We start from the raw sequence: 17,382 nt of genomic DNA on the forward strand, positions 1-17,382 counted from the left end.
TTTCATCAATAGGTGTGGCCCATGTGGCAACCAATCCCCCCATACCATCATCTGTCTGTGTGCACATACTGTCCTACGGTTGAGAGGTTGGAGCGAAGTTACGACAGTAGGAAATCCCCTCAGTGCATATGCATATAATAGAGACTGAGAATAGGTTTTAGAAAAAATATATATTTTCTATTTTGACTGACAAATAGGTGATTAAAATCTTAATGGAATTCCCCAATGCAGCTCCATAAATTCAGTCAAATATCCTGTCTCTCTCTTGCTCTCTGTCTCTCTCTGTCTCACCCCCCCCATCCATCCCTCCCTCCATCCCTCCTCCCCTCCCTATTTAGCTCATGTAATCATCTTGCTCACTAAGTTCCCTGCTGCAGGCAATGCTGCCTACCACAATCACATCAAGCTCATCTGCCTCCAACTGAAGCAGCATTGTAAGCCCAGCTCATAGCGAGTATGCTGCTCTAGAATACATACATACACACACACACACACACACATAAAATAGTGCAACCCACACAAACACACACACACAGAGTACAGCAAATACGCACATAGTGCAACAATGTAGCTTTCAAAATACAGAAATCTGGCCCCACATGATGCATTTTGCTGACTTGAGTCCCACTGTATTAACAATGGATTAATGAAACAAGTACCAAAATATCGTTTTTGGGGAGGAGTTTTCCTTTAAGGTTAATGATAGGGACGGTATTGAAATTGTATGCATGCAAAAGGCATCTCTGGGGACCTGGACAAACATCTAATGCTGCATTGGATCTGGTGTGACCATGCTGAGAATATGCACAACTACACTGACAAGCAACTACGTGCACACTAATAATTCCATATTAAACTGTTTATGGCAATCGGCCGAGTATGACATTAGTCATGTATTCTGCTTATCATAATCGAAGTCAAGCAAGCATACGTCGATTAAAACATCTGTTTTTTTTAGCAATCCCTTGAATTACTAGGACAGGTAAAAGGCTTAATTGCCGTTCAAGTGGTGTATTTGATTTGATCTGCGCCCGTGTCCGCATGCAAGCCTCCCTCTCATGCCGCGAGTGAAGGGAGTTTTGAAAAAAATGAAAATATGCATCTTAGAAAAGTGTTTTCATGGCCAAACACACAAATGTCCGAAACTCAGAATCAAATAGGCGTCACAAAAACTCCACGGCCGCTGTGGTAGAACGTTTATTTTTGATTGGCCATTTCCTGTGTCTTTAAGTGCAATCAGGCGGCCTGATTTCAGATGTGCCCATGCAAACAGGACTTTTGGGGACGTCGTTCCTCTTGCAAAGCATGTAAATGTTTTAAAACAAACGATTATATAAATCTGACTATCCACAATAATCGTATTATGGTCCGCATGGTTCCGTACTCAATAAGAGTCGGTCACGTTTAGTTTACGAGAGGCGGGTTGTGATGTGTTTAAATCCAAAACATTATTTGAGACACAAATCGAAGAGCTAATGTCACAGTTGTTTGAAAAGAGCCTGAAGGGACGTTCCCCTTGAGTCTGTGTCTGAGCTAAACACAGCTAGGCAGAGCTAATCCATTCGGTTGATTCAGAGATCCCATTGATGTGGGCCAAACTGATTAAAAGCAGAAATCAGGATTAAACACTCTTTAATTAATTACTTATTGAGTGCCGCTCACCACCAAAAACCCAATGAGAATCCCAAGTGAACTTTTCCAAGGCGGAATTGGTCACAGTTCGATGCATTTTTACTGCACAACTTATGCCACACGCACACACACACACACAAAACACACAAACACACAGTCTCACATACACGGTCACATTTTTCCGAGGCGGAATTGGTCACAGCTCGATGCATTTTTACTGAAGAACATATGGACATACACACACACAAAATACAAACACACAGTCACACATAGTTATAACAAATGTTTTGTCTAAAATAGCCTTTGTCTATTTAAGATCTCACACCAAACAGACAAAGGCAAAATACGCAGCAGAAGTCATTCACATACGCACATTTAGCAAACACAAACCTACTCTCCTTCTTCCCTCCTACACACACTCACATTCATCCCTCCTTGTTCTTCTCTGGCCCCGGTGCTAGGGCTTGTGAAGCGGAGGCTGTGTTATCTACCTACTGTATGTATAAACATGCTGCAGTGCAGTTCTGCCTTGCCTTCTTGCTTTTCCAGCTGCAAGCCTCTAGCTAGCTACCATGCTACTGAACAAGAGGCAATTAACAGCTATGTGAACCCATGCTCGGCTGGAGAAATGGCCCCTTTCTCTCTCCCGGCTATACATTAGCATCTGGGTAAAAAAAGAATAGGAGAGATGGGAGGGACGGGGCATGGGGGGGCATCATGAATCTGCAAGTGCAGCAAAATTGGATTTTCTTCCTTTTCTTAAAAGAAAGTTTGAATAGAACTTCTCTCTCATCTCTCTTTCTCAAACACACACACACACACACACACTATCTCTTTCCCTCCCTCCCTCTCCCTCTAATCTAATCGGCTTGCAAGCCTGATTGAGTGTGCTGGTGTTTGAGAGGAGAAATGGTGTGAGTGTGTCAATTTGAACTCTGAACTGAGAGAGTTTCTGTGCGATAGAGAGGACTGACAGAGAAATGGATAGATAGAGAGGGCTTTGTTGACATGTGTGTGTGTGTGTGTGTGTGTGTGTGTGTGCGTGCGTGCGTGCGTGCGTGCGTAAACGTTACTATGTATGTGTTTGTGTTTACTTTTTTCCTACACAGCCCTAGCTGTGGAAGCCAAATAGAGAGATGTGCTGGGCTCATCCCAGAGTGTGATCATAAGCAGCATTGGAGACGCAGGATGAATAAACAGCAGCATAGCCTCATTAATAATGAACGCTGTGTTGAGGCAGGCAGCTGTACTGTACTGTGTAGTGGCTGCTGTAGAGGTGAGGGGGGGGGGGGGGGTGGTCTCGCTCTGCATCACCCTCTCTCTCTCTGCCCTGCAGGTAGCTACTGAGGGAGTTTGATCAACCCTTTGTAGTCCCCCCATCAACCCTACCACCACACACAGACCTGTTTATACAGCTGTGTGTGTGTGTGTGTGTGTGTGTGTGTGTGTGTGTGTGTGTGTGTGTGTGTGTGTGTGTGTGTGTGTGTGTGTGTGCGTGCGTGCGTGCGTGTGTGTGTCAGCTCATTGGGTCCTTTACAGTTTATCTTAACTTAACAGACTGTCAGAGGTGAGACGTTCAAAGCCTAGCCTGCTGTTAGAGAACGCAACCCATGTGTCTGTGACCCTGGCATAACATATTGAACTGTGACTGTTTACCTAACACTTTGCACGTGTGGTTGTCTGAAGGGTAGTTCAACACAAACTATATTTACTAGTCTCCACTACAGGCTACTGACATGGCTAGCTTGCATAAAAACGTGTTCCATCTGCAAACTTAGAAGACTCTATTTACTAAGCTGACTGGGAAACTGTTTCTATTCGTTCAACGTATAAATGCAAACCCTCCTTTCCTTCTCTTCCATCCTCTCCTCCTCTCTAGTCAGTCAGAAAGAGGGCCCTCCCCTGGTTTGACAGCCCACAGATGGCAGTGGCAGAGCCACCCAGATGGTGCTGCCCCCCCGTCAGCACACCACAGATGGTTCAGTCCAACACCCATCTTTTAAAACCAGGGGGTTGTGACAGCATCACAAAGTATGAAGACACCCTAGTAGCAAGGCACCCTAGCCATGATCACACAAGAACTGGAAACCAAAAATCGGTCATCTTTGCCTAGCAACAGCAACAGCTAAGTGTGATTGGCTATCAAACAGCTATGAGTGCTCACGATAAAAACAGAAAAGGAAATGCGCTTATATGTGTTACTATGAGGCACTTACAGATGATGTAGTAGTCTTTCCCTCTGAAGAACTCCAGGCCCCACAGGTTGGGGCTGAACTCCTGAAACTTGAGTGTGAACTTGACATCCTGGTCAGGCTTGTCACAGTTGAGCAGCGGTGTGTCAGCCTTGGTGATGGTGCAGCTCTCCAGCTGCTCCCTGGGAACCATGTGGATCTTGTAATACTCCACCCCATCACGCACCCCTCCATCCACCCGCGGGCACACTATGTCCAACTTATCTCCGATCTGAGGATATAACACCAGGCCCTGCCCTGGCACGAATCTGGAGAGAAAGAGATGGGAGAGGGAAGGAGAGGGGGGGAAGGAGAGGGAGAGATGGGGAGGGAGGTAAAAAAACAGTTCGATACGGTCAACAATTGACCTCTCGTTCTAATTCATTAGGTATTCAGTATTTGTGCACGTTAATGAATGTTCCTTTCCCCAAAAGAAGGCAAAGTCAGTTGAATTATTGATGAGTTAATTACTAATTAGCTTCATCAATCCAAGCGACGATGAAAGATAATGACAGTGTATAGCAGTTGTTTCGACAGAAGTGACCCCAATATTTCAGGACAAAGTCAAAGAAGTGTTTAACACTAATCTGGCCGAGATGGAGGGAACGCGTAATTACACCGATAAAGGACGAGAAGACAAAGAGATAAAGCTCCTACACACTATCAGGGAGATGTTGGCGATACTGAACGTCCCCGTGTACAAATTAGGAAGATCTTGCTCATAATAAAATAAGACAACTTTTCACACAGACATTCACACCACACACACAATGCCTAGAGGCCTGTTCACAGGCCTACTTTTACTGGTGGAGTTTCATCCACCTACCCTCTGAGGTAAATTCCCCCTAAATGCAAAACATGAAAGTTTAGGAGCTTAGTGGAGAGCCCCCTCCAGCATTCCCTGACTGGCTTTCCTCTTCTCTCCTCTCCGTACACAGTCGGAGGCGCTACCTCAATTCATGGTGTTAACTAATCGGCCCCGTGCTTGAATGAGAAAGGAAATATTTTCTAATCCTTGAAGTACAACAGGTTCTATCCAAAATACTGGAGGGGGAGGGGCATGAGAGTGGCAGAGCAAAGATAAAAATCCAGTTAAATCCAGTTGAATGTGAATAGCTATAAGGACATGTACAGAATAGGGCTTAAATGCTGAGGACCCCTTGTTTTTTGTTTTTTAAAATCTGAGTACTACTGTATTTGAAATCTTATCCATTGGCTTGGGTCTATCTGACACAGTGTTGTGTTAACCTCTGGAGGGGGGTCCCAATACTTTGACCCTACTGTTGGGTCTATATGGGGTCTATATGGGGAGCTAGAGAGGGACACACACAGTCCTCAGGGGTCGCTTTTGCTTTCATTTCTCACTCCCGCCCTCCTCAGCTCCTTGGGTTGTGTGTTGGATTGTGCTGGCAGAGGGCTCATTATCTTCATTCACCTCTGACCCCTCAGAGAGCGCATGAGGAGTTGAGACTAGGAGTTGAACCATTGTACTCAGACTATATTACAATTAACAGACAGTCATAAGGAATACTAACAGTGCAAACTGCAGAGCAATGCTACAGACAATCACTATTTACAGGCTAACTATACCCGCTCTTTCTGAAACAAACACACACAATCACATACTGATCTGGGATCTTAATTTGAGCCAGTTTGATACAGCAGGAAAATAATCCTGCAGCAACACGAAATGTGAATTATTATGTGGATTATAATAAATAGCATTTCTGTAGGAAAATCAGGTGGAAGTGGAAATTTCAAACTATAGAATACTTTTTGAGCAAGTTGTACATTTTCAGGACATTATCCTGCAACATGGCGATCAAATTGAGATCCTACATCTGTCATATCTATTTGTCTCTGTCTCTGTCTCTCACACACACAAACACCCCATGTGCACAGTTGCATGCACACATGGCCAGTGTGCTTATCTAGGGCGAGAGAGTGCTGTGTGTCCCCTGGGGCGCTACTCAGCAGCGGTGTATAGTACAGCATGTCCACTGAGAGCCCAGAGAGAGACGGAGCTGATGGGAGACTAAATGTATGGATGTAGTATCATCACACTACTACAGGGGGGGGGGGGGGTCAAGACAGAGAGAAAGAGAGAGAATGAGATAGGGAGAGCCGAAGGAGAAAGGCCTACAGTGGCTTCAGGGATGAGGAATTGAAAATGGAGATATGATTGTAGAGCTGAGAGATATGTAGAACAATTATTGTGTGTGTGTGTGTGAGAGAGAGAGAGAGAGAGAGAGAGAGAGAGAGAGAGAGAGAGAGAGAGAGAGAGAGAGAGAGAGTTGACGGGCCAGGGAAGTAAGTGTTGAGGCGTTTATCTCCATGGCTGATCTAGCATGGCTAAAGCCTGTGGCTGGTGCGGAGGGCGTCATGGGCTTAATGAAAACACTACTGCACAAACAGCTAGACATCAGATCACTATCTCTCTCTCCCCTCCCTACCTCCCTCCCTCCCTCTACTTCCTTATCTATCTCCTTGCTCTGTTTGTCCCTTGTTTGGATAGTCAGGATCGAGGAAACAGTCACTGCCCACCTGTGCGTATGACTGTGTGACTGTGTGTTTGCGTACGAAGGTGAGAAGGTGAGACTTCTCCTCCCGCCCTCTGTCCACTCCCTTCACACACAAGGAAACGTGCACGCCGACACACATTCAAACACACACACACACGTACAAATGCACACACACACATTCACACACACAATGACGTAGTCTGTTTCGAGACTTCTTTAGAACCTCTACTGACAATACTATCGGAGTCAGCAACATACATTCTCACGGAACTGCTTAACTTCCCTTTAATACTAGTGGTTTGACTGCATGAAAGCTATCTCACAGGGAGTTGTACCTTCAGGAGATGAATATAAACACCTCCACACTCACTCACACAGAGAAAGACAAACAGACACTCACACAAATGTCTTCTGTCAAACACCCGATCAAACACACACACACACACACACACACACACAGTAGGCTTTTCGACCTCGTCCTTTTCCTTCTCAGAATTTTTATTCAAAATGGAGATCTGCCTTCGCCGGGGCGCAGAAAGACACAGAGAGAGAAAGAACGGTCTTACTCTGAGACAGTTACATTTCAAAAGGGAGGGTGGGGGGCGATATAGAGAAAATTAGAAAAGAAAAACGGAGAAATTGCCTGCTTATACACTCGTTCTTTTGTATCCCTCCATCACCCCCTCCCTGGGGTGTCCTGTGTGGAGGTATCTGTTTGTAACACACACCCTGTCCCTCCCACTGGCAGCCATTAGAACAAAACACCAGGTAGGCAAGGTCACCTAGACGGGTGAGGAGACAGAACCAGACATTACAGCTCCGCCTGCCCTGCACCTCAACACAGTCATGACAGCCACCGCTCAACAGCTGCATCTCTCACACCCCGGGTACCGACCAACGGGAGAGAGAGCGAGTGGATGGAGGGCGAATGGTGTGATGGAGAGAAGGGGGAAAAACAGAGGGAGGGGGATAAACAAGTAAAAGCCTGTCCTAGCGTCTCGTGTAAATGGCTTTAACCCTCGCTTTAAGGCACACTTGCCCCTTCACCCCTCCTCCTCTCCCTCCCCTCATCCCTCCTCCCCTCCCCCCATTTGCCATTTGTCCCTGTGAGTGACTGAGGTTCGGTGGGTCATAAATATTTCCAGGGCTGTGCTTCATGTGGAAGGGCCAAGCAGAGTGCTGTACGAGGGCCACTATACGTGTTTATCACTTGGCTGTACTGCTGTTAACAAGCCCACCATGGGCCTCCACACATACATTATGACCTGCTATAATCACAGCGGCTGGGCCATAGAGAAAAAGTGAGGGGGTGGAGAGGTGAGGGGGACAGGAGAGTGTGTGAGTGTGCATACGTGATGGTTTGTGTGCATGGACATAAAGCAGAAACCTCAGTCCAACCCTGTGGGCATGGAGTGTGTGTTTGTGCATACGTGCGTGTACATCTGCGGGCCTACCCGTGACATACAGGGTCCGGAAAATAGGCACAACAGCGCCCACCTCAGGAAAAACAGAACAAAAGTGATCACAACCCCTCCTATAGCCCCCTACTCTATTACGTTTGTTCTTGAATTACATTAGACTCTGTCTAAAACGACTGGTGTTGGGCTCGCCGCCTGGAGAAAAGTCACAGTGTGGGTAGAAGTAAGAGTGTTGCCTAAGTTCGGGCAGGCGGCTCTCCTATAAACCTACTGTCACTCCATTTGGTGCAGAGGTGAGAATAGCCACAGGTGCCTGCTCTTACTACAGTCTCTCTCTCTCTCTCTCTCTCTCTCTCTCTCTCTCTCACTTACTCACTCTCTCACTTACTCACTCTCTCATTTACTCACTTTACTCACTCCAAGGATATGTGACAAAAAACAAGAGCCAGAGCACAGGTGGGTGAGACACGAAAAGGGGCTTGACAGTAAATCAACGAGCTGACATCTGTTTTCCTCATATATCTTATCCCCCTTTCTCTCTCTTTCAACTTTGGTGTCTTTTTTAGGGGGTGCCGTGGGAGGATGGGGTTGAGGTTTCGGGCCGGGGAGGGGAGGGGAGGGTGGTGTTTCTGCTTCCTTGGGGTTATGACCGTCCCATCTGCTGCCAGTAAAAACCTGTAAGATCTATCCTTCATTTCTGTCTTTCTCACCCCTTCTATCTCGCTGTCTCTCTCTCTCTCTAAATCCTACATTTCTTCTCTCTCTCTATCTATCTTTCTACGTATCTTTCTTAAATCCCGGACAAGCTATTTGTGTGGCCTGCCAAGAACACAAACACCACCATGATGACAGCCAAGACATAATCCCGTCCCAATAGCCTCTGCTCCTCAATCCCAGAGTTCTAAGAAAGCCATGAAAAGAGGGAAGATAACAAAGGAGAGGAATATAGAACGATGGAAGACAACACAGTGGGAAGGCGGGAGGGATACAGCAGTGTTTGACTTTTAATCATTGGCCCACTATGGATATGAATTAGTCTAGGGGGACAATGAGACAAGACAGGGGATAGCAGGAGTTAATCCACCCACGCTGTAACCTCTTCGCCCTTTGTCGGCCGAGGGGACAGCGGTCTTTATCCTTCCTCAGTAGACTGCCACCCTACCCCCCCCTCTATGTCTCTCTGCCTTCGGCCCTAACTTTCATCCACTAATCCAGGACTATGGGGCCCTCCTCAGCCCACCCATAATTACCCCACGGCCCCTACATTTGTATATGAAAACATACAACTATAAGGCAACCAACTGCAATTGGACCTTGAGTTTGCTCAACACAATTTTCACATAAACCTTTTGTTAAGCACCCTCCGATCCTATCGCAGCTGGGCGCCTCACAATTGTACATCGAACCAATGTCTTTTTTAAATGTATTTTTTTACAGTGTAGGGGCCCATGCTTCTCTCCTTCTCGCTTTACCTCTCTTTCTCTCTTTCCCTTTCCCTCCCTCCGACTTTCATGAATGCGACCTTAATCATCAACTTTTCTTCTGGGCGTTGTCATGGGAGACCTGTCTATTGAACCCTACCTCTCAGTACACTGTGTTAACACAGGATGATTTCACTCTTCCCCCCCCCACAATCCCTCTCTTTCTCGACTCCCCTTTTCCTTCTCGTTCCATTTTCTCCATTTTGCAATCCCAGCCCGAACCCAACCCACCCTTCCCCAATAGACAGAGGGCTAAATTAAAACAAGGGGATTTTTTTTGGTATTTTCTTTTCTTTGAGAGAGATAGAAGGGGGGAATAGACAAAATCAGTGGGGACTCCCTGGGTAGATCGTGATGGGGTAAAATGGAAAGAGGGCGAGATGGGGTGGGGAAGAAGGAGGGCAGCATTACAACATTCAGCCTGCCCTCGTCACTCATTCATGATGGATCTACATCTCTATGCCCCCTTCCCCTCCCTCCCCCATCCCTCCCCCCTTTCTCCCCCATTCACAAAAGGACTGTGCCTGCCTGCCTGCTACAAAGGCCCGGGGTTCTATGTAATCTCTTAATGAACTGCACTGGAGAAGAGGGACCGTTCCCTCACATAAACCGTGTAAAGCAGGCCTCCCTTTTGTTTCTCGCACCCAACTACAAAATGGATTACTAGAGGAAGGAGGCAGGGGGGTGGCCATGGCATGGGGGAGTAGGGGCGCTAGTCTTTCTGGGGAGGCTCAGGCATCAGTAGTAAAGTAGTAAAGCGTAAACAACAATGAGGTTTAAATCGACACACTGAGGGCCCTATGGTGTGAGGAGAGAGAGAGAGAGAGAGAGAGAGAGAGAGAGAGAGAGAGAGAGAGAGAGAGAGAGAGAGAGAGAGAGAGAGAGAGAGAGAGAGAGAGAGAGAGAGAGAATAGCATAGCTCCGGTCTTTTCCACTCTCTCAGCCTACACACAAAGCCATTGGACTGGCCTAAAGGCAAGGCAAAACATTTTAACACCCCCCCCTCCCTCTCTGAATACTAAAGAAGAAACTACTAGGGAGAGAGGCTCTGTTCAACTTATTGGACTTGAAAATCAAAGATTTTTTATTGAGAAAGGCATATCATTGAATAAAATTAAATACAAATAAATGATGTTTTAATGACAATAAAGTAAAATGTTTTATGGAACCGGTATCTTTCATGACAATCTTATAGCACATTTAAAAAGGTCAATAGAGAGATAATTAGATTAGGCATGCAACATACAGTTAGAGGCTGTATTTCAAGGCCCACTCGACAGTTTGATGCCATAAGACTAGGTAGGCCTATTCCAATGATGTAAAATGTATTTAACGTTGTAATTCTGCCAGCAGAATATAGCAAAGTTGAATTAGGCTACTCAGGGTCAAAGGGTTAGTATATGACCAGAGAATAACGTCCTCTGACCTGATCATTAGCTTTGAACTCATCACCCAGACAGAACGTAAAGAATGTGCAAACACGCTCATTCCAACTCTAGAACACAAGCTAATTCAGTGGAATGCCCGCTGTCTTTGTGGGCCCAGCAAAGGCCTATACTTGCTTTGAGGGTAGACACTTTCTGAGGCTATTTTCAAAAAGAAGAGTGACATGCCACATTAAATTACACATAGCAATTTGAAAGGCATGCTTTTGCTGCTATAAATGTGGCATGTGTTCCATTTAGAACGTCCCCTTTACAGAAAAGAAAAGATAGGCTATTTCTACAAGCACACAGGCCTATATATGCATGTGTTGTGGAGGTCTGGGCCTACTAAAAACACAAAATAGATTAGAATAGGCTTTGACATACATATAGGCTAAGCATATACATATAGGCTAAGCATATGCCAACAATTTATTAATTAGGCTATTGTATTATCATTATTTGATGTGTTTTATTGATGATGTTTTTACCCTCAATAAACAACAACGTGCCACGGTGGAAGGTTAAAAGTTGGCCTAAATAAATTCACACTACGCCTCGAGTGGTGTGTGACCAATTTTGACTTTGCGGCTGGCCTATCTAGAAAAAAAACTGTTTTAGCTCTGCCTCCAGGACAAGATTCATCCCAATAAACATGAACCTGCAAACGCTTAATGCAAAGCATGTGTCATTGCGACTTGGTGTAGCCTATTCGCATCAATCGTCTCGCATTCGCGCTACAGACCCACTCAACTCCAAACGGTGATCTAAGAGCATAACCACTGCGAGTGTGTCTCATACTTCTGTGCAACCTTGTATCTCCATCTCACACACTCGTGGCTGGTGTAATGATTTCAAAACATGTACAGTAAATATTGTATAACATCGAAAGAGAAAAAATAAATATATATATATATACGTATTGGTAGTGATTTATAGGCGATTCAATGATAACGACTTCTGCCAATCCTTCTTCATGATCATCATCATTCCTGCCGAGTGCAAACGGTTGTTTCCGCCATCATTCCACGGCCAGAAAAGCCTACATGCAAAGCCAGACACCAATCTATGCTTGCGGAGCAACTCTTCATTAGGAAGAGGTACAAGCCGAAATTCTCTAATAAATTCCGACGATAAATAGTACAGCAATAAGGCCAACAACGCCATCAGAACTCACAGAGGTGAATCCACAAGCTGATAAAGGAGAGAGCGCGCATTCATAAAAAGGTGATTATCAATCATTAAGAAATAGTAACAATGGACACCTGTTAGACTTTCTGTCGTAACGTTCCCGATAGCACTTGTTTCATATTTACGTATCTATGCCTGTTTATGGGGGATTGTTAGGCTATATTTGCAAGATCCTTGTTGAATTGAAGCCAAAAGTTAAATTATTAAGCGAGTTCGAGTTTCGCCGTGACGAAATGGGCACAAAGAGGAGAGCCCACCCATTGGGGTTTGACCCCCTGAAATTCCCCGTCTGAGGTTGCAATGTTTAATGCATAATTCAACTCTGGGGGCTATTTTCTGTCCGGTTAAATTCCATTTTCATGGGGCTGACTAGAGTTAGTGATGGTTGCAAATGAGACCACAAGTTAAAAGGGGATATAGGCCTTCTGCCCTTAACGTTTTCAGTTCAATAGTTGTGACTACACTATCATATTCCATCCAATATTATGCCATTTTTACATTAAATAGATACTTAAACCAAGTATTCATTTGGACTGGGCCCCTACTGTAAAAATTCTGAAGTTGGTTAGGCCTACCAAACCAAAAAATGTGTCCCATAGAACAGCTACATCGACTAAAACTAATGTCAACAAATATGAACCAACTTTCTGTGAATAATTTATCATTAAAATAAGGCCTCATGTGAACATTTATTTTGATAAAGGCTGATAACATTGGGTTAAAAAGCCAATGATGTACTTAATAGGCTATCCAAATTGAATGTATAATGTCGTGTATTCCATTTAGTGCGGAAAATGGAAGCAAATGGAGATAAACAATGAAAAGGCTTCATCATATGCCTTCCATTTGAATTCAAATGATTTAAATTGTACGATTTTCCATAATTCGGTGAAGTAGGCCTGAATATTATTGACCAAGGAGAAGTGGGGCGTAATATTAATTCCAAAGTCAGTTTGGCTCAACATGCTATAACCACATCTTGTTGAAAAGCAATCCGTTCTCCCTGGTGTGTACAATTTAACGCGATGCCATCTACAGAAGACACACAAAAACTAAGAATCTTCTGAATACCTAGCGTGCATCCTCTCACTATCAACATCGCCTATAGCGTACGTTACCACCATCACCCCGTGCGCGTCCGTCAGCGCAAACCGGCATCTCCACGCAAAATCACCCCATTAAAATGAATATCAATGAGCTGTTCTATCACTTTATACGTTAAGAGTATTACACCTATCATGTCAGGCAGCCTATTTCTATAGAAACCTTTGTAATTAAATCACGTCACAAGTCTTATTTACAAAAGTCACGGACAGCGCTAAATAGTGTATTTTTGGACATATTTTCCCGTGTTCAATGAGTGTGGACGACGCGTGCTTCACTTACTTGGTATTTGTTGTGTTCCAATATATGGACTCCAGAATTATCGCCCGGGACAAGTTCACCTTGCACGCAATAAACAAAACTCCAAAATAATATCTCCACATCGAGTCCCCCATTATTGCTGTCTTCAGGGAGGGTCACAATCCGTTCCGAAATGATATGTCCAAAAAAGAGACGTGAAACGCACAAGAGAATGACGGAGGCAATTAGACTCTATATCCCGATCAAATAAGCTAAAAAGGGACGAAGAAGCAAATGCGTACGCCGATCAAATATAGAGCATCTCCAAGGAAGGACCTGGTGTCGAGTTAGTCCCTTTATAAGAGCTCCTCGGGAATACAAAACCAGAGGCGCACGGCAGTCTTTCATACAGAGAGTCGAGAAGAGAGCGCGTTGATATTCTCCCTCAGTGAGCAGACCTTAGCACCGGGTACATTCCTTACAACAGAAAGGCGACCCGTGTCGCCGCCGATGTCCACTTCCACAAGCGCAGACGCAAATAGCCTATTAAATCCCCAGTTTGTCGGGTTCTAGGTAAACCAGCCAAGGTACCAATCCAAAATGCGCGAGCTTCTCTCGAATAGCAGCAGACAAGAGAGAGAACGGCTCGAGGTATAGTATTCCCCTTTGAGCTGGTGGTGTGTAAACTGGCTGCAAATGAACTGTGGATGAGAGTAGAAAAATTAAGAAAAAACGATGATATCGAATGAACAAAAATAAAAATGAAAGAAACCAAATCAACTCAAATGAAAGTTATCATACTATGCGTCCGTTTCGGTTGCAAAATAATTGCTGTGGGCTGAATCCTGCAGATCCGAATGAAATGCTTGGCAAAAACGTAGGGATGCTTGAATGCAGCGCCGAGCCTGGATTGCAAGTAACTGCAAGTGATCGCGACTCGGAATATTTGGCAGAGCAAGTTTTACAGTGACTCCGCCCACGTTTATGTTCATTGGGCAGCTCTCCGAAAGTCAATAGGAATACTCCTGTCAATCAAACGAAGCAGCTCGGCAACTGGTTCAACTGCAAAACAGCAGTATTAGCTAATGGAATAGAATTGGAGAAAGCAGTCGAATCACGTTATACTGTATCAATAGGCCTAGTGCATTGACCAAGACGGATATTTTATCTAAAAAACGGTCTTTAAAATAAAGTGCAATAGGCTATGCGTGACACTTACTCAGTGCGCTGAAAACATCACTTTAGGCAACATGATGTATAGGCATAGCCTTTATCATACTATAGGTCAAATAGTATAATAACCCGGGGATATGAGCATTTGATCATTATCTGTAATAGCCAACCTCTCACATTGGAACACTTTGATGAAATTCCTACATTATTATAAAAAGACCCCCCCCCCCCCTCCTACATGTGGTTTTGTTAAATCAATACAGGTAAAATACAAATATTCCAAATGTGAAAATGTATCATAGTGTACATCAGATTGTATCTAAAATGTCCCATATTAGGATCCACGTTGAGCGCCTCACACGACATGGCACTGAAGCCAAGTTTTTTCCAAAAGGCAACAGCGCACACTAGCGGATGCGCGATTGAAGAAGGGTGAGTCTAAGTTTTGAACCATTGAATATGAAATTTATTATGTTTTTATGCAAATGTATGATTAACATTTACCAATAACTTATTTGAAGAGTGATTCTAAATCAGTAGTATCGATAATTATGTAATTTATCATCAACAAAGCTGGCTATTATAAAACACAAATCTTTGTCTTATGGTTTCAGTGTTTGATTTATTTCCGACTACAATTCATTATTTTATTATAATTATTTTAATTAGTCTATTATAATAATCATTATTATTATGTTATTACAAGCTAATCAACACCAGTCTACAACAATGTGATTTCTAGATAATAGGCCTATAGAACAAATATTTTTTTTTACGAGATTCACCAAATGTAACCTATAATTAACTTTTGTAGACTAACCCGGTAAATTGAGACAGCTCAAGGTAGCCTGTAATTTAGTTTAATGGACGGTGATTTGATGAGTCATTGCAACCCACACACCTTTTCCAAACTAAATTAGGCCTACGTGTATCAGTCCAAACGTGTGAATTTGACACTTTTGAACAGCTTCATTTAATCAGTGGTGTATTTAAGGCTACAATTGCTTATTGCACTGTTTGTTTAGCTGATAATCAACGGGGGGAAAGTCACACGAGATAGATAATTGGGGGTCAGAGTGGAATGAGGCGGCCGGGTTCCGATTCTCTTAACTGGAATCAACACACCGCGGACTGTGACTGTGACAATCTTTACCGCTAGAATGCCCGCCGTCGAGTTGAATGCATATTGGCGAAGATTAAGAGCATTAGATAGGCTACATTCAAATGAAAGATGAATGAACGGTTAAGGAGGTTTAACAAAAGGTCGAGATACACACGTTAATGTTATAAAGAAATGGATGCCTGCATATAGTGCTAATGTAACACTGAAATAAGTTCCCCGTTTCTCCATTTTATGGGCCTAACGTTACTTGTAAAAAGGATCAAATACAAAAAAGTGCAGCCTATATAGACGCTTAGCCATTTTGCCTTCCCTGAATACACCGTAGGAAGAGGGTCCTGAAATAGTGTCATGAGTCCAGATAATATCCTGCCTTCGGAGGAAGAGAGGAAGCAGTGAGTTCCTCTGTCTTAAAAATACCCCCTTACCTTGCTAAAATAAGCCGCGAACGATCGGTAATGACTGCTCTGCTCTTTTCAGTCAGCAAGTCTAGAAAGCGATCGGGAAATACACACAACCTCTCTTCAACACATTGGGCTAAGCCTCTGAATACGGTCTTACACTTTTATAGCACATTCAGCTTCGAGGAAAAACTAATCATTTGTAAGAGGAATTTGAGAGTTTTGTGAAGCATATAATCATTGAATATGTCCATTGTGAAATAGGCCTCAGGTGAAAGGCCTTAATATATATAGGCCTAAGAATAATTATACATTTATGCCTCCTTACAATATCAAAACGTTTTAAATTAAACACCAGACAGCCCAATAAAGTAGTTCAATAATTATGATTATCATCATGTACAGTTTAGCTAGAATAAGTCTCTAATCAGGAGCATATAGACCTTTGAAAAAATTCAAACTTTCCATCTGTAATTCGTCTTGAATTGCAGTACTAGGCTATGAAAAGTCTGTAAAAACAATAGCCCTAAAGCATTGCGTTGTTAAAAGAGCACTAACATTGATAGAAATAAGTGTGTGAAATTGAAAAATCTCTCTCTTATATAAAAACTACATATAGTGGATTAAAATGAATTTAATATGAGGCTATCACTGAGAGTGTCTGTAAATTGTTGAAAAACTTTTTGGGGCAAAAATAGTTGGGCAGAAAATAAACAAGCAATTAAAAAGTGTCTGTGTTGCTTTTATCTTTACATAGCCTACTTATTAAACAAACAAAAAAAGAATAGACTTGACGTGGCTAAACTTTCCATATTTTCTCATTTGAAAGGCCCTCTTAACCAGCGGGACTGAGTTCTCATGGGCCGTACTTTTGTTTATTCAGTTGCTCCTTAGTGTTACCAACTTAAAACGGAGAACATCTCAGGTCCATGGGGGTCCTGAGCCTTTATCGTGATCAAACGGAGTCCTGCTGAACCCCCTATGCACCATGTCGATGAAAGTACACTTGCCAGTGAAAAGTGGCCTATAGCCTACTCTATTTTCCAAAGTTTTCCCGGACCTAATGCATCGTTTCAGAGCTGATGGGTTCTTTCAGTTGTGTTACAATGGTGTCATATTTGTCTTGGCACTTAGTTTCTGTGTGCGTGTGCGAGAGAGAACATCACTGTCACTTTTTTATTTTTTTTACCCTGGATGGCTATATAGTCGATGTTCGAGCGAGGGTATAAAGGTGGTTACTCACGCATGGACGGTCGCTCTCACGTCCAAGGTTTGTCATGTCAAATATGTAAGTTGAATCTTTGGGCACGAGGTCCTATGATGCACCTGGAAGTTCAGTGACTCGCGTCAGGTTCAGTCTTCCAAAGAAGTTGCTGAGTAATTACAAGCACATTGTTGACTTGACATTGATAAATAGGACCCACAGAGAACGTAGTCACTGACGG

General features: G+C 43.6%; 1 protein-coding gene across 1 annotated transcript in view; it reads right to left on the bottom strand.

Moving 5' to 3' along the window:
- The window catches only part of efnb2a (ephrin-B2a), a 25,981-nt gene extending 11,826 nt beyond the window's left edge, over positions 1 to 14,155 (bottom strand). Inside the window, exons 1-2 of the mRNA XM_064976046.1 lie at positions 13,286 to 14,155; positions 3,849 to 4,132 (exon numbers count right to left, since the gene is read on the bottom strand). Coding sequence (XP_064832118.1) covers positions 3,849 to 4,132; positions 13,286 to 13,398 — 397 coding nt within the window. The 5' untranslated portion in view covers positions 13,399 to 14,155. The remainder of the gene's footprint in view (positions 1 to 3,848; positions 4,133 to 13,285) is intronic.
- Positions 14,156 to 17,382: the final 3,227 nt, after the last annotated feature.

This window comes from Oncorhynchus masou, chromosome 10 (genome assembly GCF_036934945.1).
Source record: "Oncorhynchus masou masou isolate Uvic2021 chromosome 10, UVic_Omas_1.1, whole genome shotgun sequence".
NCBI classification, from domain to species: Eukaryota; Metazoa; Chordata; class Actinopteri; order Salmoniformes; family Salmonidae; genus Oncorhynchus; species Oncorhynchus masou.